This window comes from Glycine max, chromosome 10 (assembly GCF_000004515.6).
Source record: "Glycine max cultivar Williams 82 chromosome 10, Glycine_max_v4.0, whole genome shotgun sequence".
Classification (NCBI taxonomy): domain Eukaryota; kingdom Viridiplantae; phylum Streptophyta; class Magnoliopsida; order Fabales; family Fabaceae; genus Glycine; species Glycine max.
Window position 1 is genome coordinate 41,538,234 of NC_038246.2, and position 5,000 is coordinate 41,543,233.

The 5,000-nt window shown below is 32.4% G+C and overlaps 1 protein-coding gene across 1 annotated transcript; it reads left to right on the forward strand.

Moving 5' to 3' along the window:
- The first annotated feature begins 1,336 nt into the window (after positions 1 to 1,336).
- MYB29 (protein) lies at positions 1,337 to 3,699 on the forward strand. The gene is made up of 3 exons (NM_001254431.2): positions 1,337 to 1,605; positions 1,824 to 1,953; positions 2,735 to 3,699. Exons 1-3 carry the CDS (start codon positions 1,473 to 1,475, stop codon positions 3,297 to 3,299), a joined length of 828 nt encoding a protein of 275 aa, NP_001241360.1. The 5' UTR covers positions 1,337 to 1,472; the 3' UTR covers positions 3,300 to 3,699.
- Positions 3,700 to 5,000: the final 1,301 nt, after the last annotated feature.

Genomic DNA, 5,000 nt, shown 5'->3' on the forward strand with positions numbered 1-5,000 from the left:
TTAAATGTTAAGCCAACGGGTTCCCATGTCACTATTTCTATTTACTCAAATATTAATTATAGGAATAATGTTATTTTCACATTATCTGTTCATCATTTTTTAAATATTTTTCCTAGTATATTATCCACCTCATCAGACATATTTTATTTTGTTTTTTCTCTTTATTTTGAAATTTATTTTAAAAATTAATTATTAGAATATAATTATTTAATATTTTATTTGACCAGCTTGACTTATTATGCTAATTATATATTTTATTATTTATTTAATACTTTCTTGAAAGAAAAATAAAAATAAGACTAAAACTGAAGATTGATCCAATCTAAATTAACCACTTTAGATGGGATGATATTTAAATTTTAAACTATATTAATCATATTAGAAGTGACAAATTGAGTGATTCGGCATGGCTCACATAGGCCAAAGTGTGAAATGGGTGACCTAATTTTTTCCCATACTACAAATTTTACAAATTAGCCTGATCCTATATGGGGTCAGTAGCTAACGAGAAGCCAAATTAATCCTAATTAAGAATAACTAAAAATAAAATTAAATATATTTAATATACAAATTCTTAAGAAATTTATATAAAAAAATATTTTTTAAAGCCAATTTTTTTTTCAAGCCATATTTTATCGACCTTGCTTGGCCAAAACCGGCTTGCGGAGCATGAGGGATCATTGTCTTTGTAGTTGTTCAAGCTTTATTTTTCCAGTTAGATCACGCAAAGTCATTTTAAAAAGTATTTTCTTTTTGCCATACATTCTGTTAGGAGGACTAAAATAGCTCTTGCACTTGTTTTAGTAGGAATTTGAGTTTACTGAACCACAAAATTAGAACCTATTAGCATTTATAGGACTAAAAAATGTTTTCTTATTGCCATACATTTTGTTAGGGGTACCAAAATTATGTAGGTAATTAAAATTTTGAAAAAAAATAAAGAACATTAGTTATTAGATATTGTTTTACTCGCCCATTAGCTAATAAGGACTTAAGTTGACACATAAAACAACGTCGAATTATATTAGTATATACTAGAAATCTATGCAATTGGTTGGCAAATTACCATGAATGTGAGCCAAACTTGTCCCTAGTCATTTAACAAAGTGACAAACCATGAAGTCTTTACCACTCCCAAGTCTCACTTTATATATATGCAAAAAAAGCAAAATTATTATTATTATTTTCTGTGCGTGCGTGAGAGAGAGAAAGAGCCTTCGCGGAAACTACTAAATAGTTTGAATATGGAAATATGTTTTTCCTATTGTTGGACCATTCTAGTCATGGCGTGCGGAATATCCAAGGATAAATAGCCAGCACACGGGTCTTTGGAAACGAAGTTGAAGGGGAAAGAGAGAAAAGAACTAGCTAGCTGGAGTCTGAGAACTCTAGCATGTACTAGTACTACTCCTACATTCCTCCATCTTCCTTTGTACTATTTTTTTTTTAACCATAAAAGCAAGAGCACAAAGATGGTGAGAGCTCCTTGTTGTGAAAAGATGGGTTTGAAGAAGGGTCCTTGGGCTCCCGAGGAAGATCAAATCCTCACATCTTACATTGACAAACATGGTCATGGCAATTGGCGTGCCCTCCCAAAGCAAGCAGGTACATCTATAGTTCTATTACTTCAATTTAACAAATATTATAATATCCAATTTATTATGACATGTTTATACACCATAGTATATGTATAAATGGCCTAGCCTTGTTTAGATTTTGACATAATTTAGTACTATAAATTAAACTTGATGGTCCACAAAGCTTATTGAATGTCATGATATGTGTATTGATTTTTTTTCTAATTTCTGTGATAAATTGCTCAGGCTTGTTAAGGTGTGGGAAAAGCTGTAGACTCCGCTGGATTAACTATTTGAGGCCTGATATTAAAAGAGGGAATTTCACAATTGAAGAAGAAGAAACTATCATTAAGCTGCATGACATGCTGGGGAACAGGTATATTCACTGATCATTTCCTTGCTTTGGACCCATATGACATTAATCATGCTAATTAACTTGTCATAAAAAAAGCTTTACAAGACAAATTAAGCATCATGCATATATGCCACCCATCCAATTCTTTTTTTTCTTCTTCTTAATTTGCTGAAATTATATGAATGTGACGTTGTGTTTCTTAAGTTTTCCCTTTTCCCTGATAGATACACTAAATAGTAAACAAGATTGAAGTGGTAGGGACCAGGGGAGATACTTGTCAACTTGGAAGAAAATTAAAAATGAAAAGGTTGTGTTAATTAATATTTATTCTATAATGGGGACTCAAGTGTTGCACGAGAAAATCGAGGTATGATCCCCCCACCTTTGACGGTGCAAGTTACTATCATACAAAGAGTGCAGGAGAAATAATTATGCTGATATGCAGCTATAACTAATTATGTGCATCAAGAAAATAACACAAAGAGTGACATTAATTGTTAATTAATCCATAAAACATCAGAACAAATAAATAAAATAAAATAAAAAACGTGGGGTCGCGATAGCAAGAATCTCTGATTAATTAGAATTTAGATCTGCCTTGTTGCTTGCAACTACAACATGTGTTTATACGTACATACCAATATGAGCATGAGATTCACTGTCCCTTGTCCCTGTAATCATCAATTAAGACAACATCAATGTTTGTTGTTTTCTGATCCACTAGAATAAACAATGTGAACGCGAATCTCGTGCAATTATTTTCATGAATATAATAATTAACCATTATGATCTTTACTTTCAGGTGGTCAGCAATTGCAGCCAAATTGCCAGGAAGAACTGACAATGAGATTAAAAATGTTTGGCACACCAATTTGAAGAAGAGGCTGCTGAAATCAGACCAGTCCAAGTCCAAACCAAGTTCCAAAAGAGCCATTAAGCCAAAAATCGAACGTTCTGATTCAAATTCCAGCATCATAACTCAATCAGAACCTGACAATTTTAATTTCAGAGAAATGGACACAATAACATCATCAGCATGCACTACTTCTAGTAGTGATTTTTCATCGGTCACGGTTGGTGACAGCAAAAATATCAAGAGTGAAGACACAGAGTCTACGGAAACAATGCCTGTGATTGATGAGAGCTTTTGGTCAGAAGCTGCAATTGATGATGAAACCCCCACCATGTCATCATCTCAGTCTTTGACAATCTCAAATGAGATGCGACTTCAATACCCTTTTGCTAACTATGAGGAAACTTTCCAGCAGGGTCATCATGCTTATGATTCAAACTTTGATGATGGCATGGATTTCTGGTATGACATATTTACCAGGACCAATGATTCAATAGAATTGCTAGAGTTCTGAAGTTTTCATGTGACACGTTGAACGAGGGCATTATTGAATTTGGCAGATAGAGTAGTTTAAATGGCATGGTATAACTTGAATTTGACCGTTACAACAAAAGGGTACGATAATTTCTGGTGTGGGGACAGCATTATCACCAGCTGCAAGATCTAGAGGCATAATCCATTGACAAAGAAACTAGCCAGGGTAATGCGAAAGGCTAATGAATGATATGTAATGTACACATGTAATCAAGTAGTGAAACACTGACTTTCTTTCTTTTTAGTGGAAAACAGCAATGCTCTAACATTTTTGTATTTTACAAATTAGAGTTTAATTAGGCTAGAGTTACTTGATTGTAATATCAATAAATGATGTATTATGTGAATTATTCAAAAAAATTTATGCCCTTGTTGAGCTCTCTTTTCTTGTCCAGTTTCTTTCGGGTTATTTATTAGTATGATTATGCAAGAAAGAATAATTTACACTCAAATGGATGATCAGATTTGAAAAGTCCATCGTGAATTTGGTTTTATTGCAACTTGCAAGTGATTTGATGGATGACCGAAAGTAAAAATATTTTGGCTGCCAAGGTAACTAACTGTTCATTGGACATATGGATGCGGTAATGGCAGTACATTTTGGACCACAAATTTCAACCTCCACATGGAATAGAAAATTAAAATGCAATTAGATATTATTTTAGTATTAAACTTGATCATAATTTGTATAAAAAGTTCTGGATCATAATTTAGTAAACAATTTGAGAATAATTGCATATATACTCACAAAGGGTGGGTCAAATGCTTAGAGGTGTAAGAAAACCTATTAACGTAGATCAACTAAGCTCATCATATCTTATCTTGAAAGTGCTTATACACACACACACACATCACTTACATGTATATAGATATAGATCTCACAACAGTCTCAAACGAGTTCCACTTCCACACATTGATGAGTGGTGAGCTAAAGATTGCCCATGAAAAATATTTTCCAAGCGAACTGATTGATGCCACTTCAGTTAGTGTCTCTTAAATTCAACTTTATCACTAGATCCAGAGAAAATGAACTCTTTTTACTTTTCCAAACCAAGTTAAGTGTATATTATTGGACAAGTACGTGGTTTCTTTCTTGATAGGACCAAGACCAAGTGCATGTTTAGAAGACTTCCAAATTTGTTGGCCTTCAAACTAACATCACTTTGGCATTTTATTTGTGAAGCAAACTCGGCAGATGAGCACTTTACTTTCTTTAAAATGGATTTCTGATCAATTGTTAATTTTATTAAAAATAATATAGTAAAAAGAACATTAAAAAAATAAGTCATTGTTTATGTAAATAATATGAAGATGTTTTTATGGTTCATTCTCGTAATTAGGCTCTTGTTTCATTTTGGCTTTGTATTTTAAGATTGGCATTCTCTATTGCAAATCAGAAACAATTCCACTTCTTGAGTGCTAGTGTGCTAATTTCTAATCTCAACTTGTACATCATTTCAATTTTCTCGTGAATGACAATGATCGAGAGAAAACACCTTTCTAAAAGTAATTAGTAAAGTTTTTTTAACAAAAATTAGTAATAAATAAAACTAATAGATATTCAACACCAATCTTATTATAAAAAAATCTAAGATTAAATAACATTTATATTAATCTTAGTTTTCTACATAGAAGTGAGTGCAGGGGTGAAGGCAGGTAATTTCTAAGATGGATTAGTTGT

Bases quoted from the DNA above. Each gene is read 5' to 3' on its own strand.
- MYB29 (NM_001254431.2), top strand. From the start codon at position 1,473: ATGGTGAGAGCTCCTTGTTGTGAAAAGATGGGTTTGAAGAAGGGTCCT. The intron at 1,606-1,823 runs GTACATCTATAG...TAAATTGCTCAG, and splicing joins TGCCCTCCCAAAGCAAGCAG to GCTTGTTAAGGTGTGGGAAA. The intron at 1,954-2,734 runs GTATATTCACTG...CTTTACTTTCAG, and splicing joins CATGACATGCTGGGGAACAG to GTGGTCAGCAATTGCAGCCA.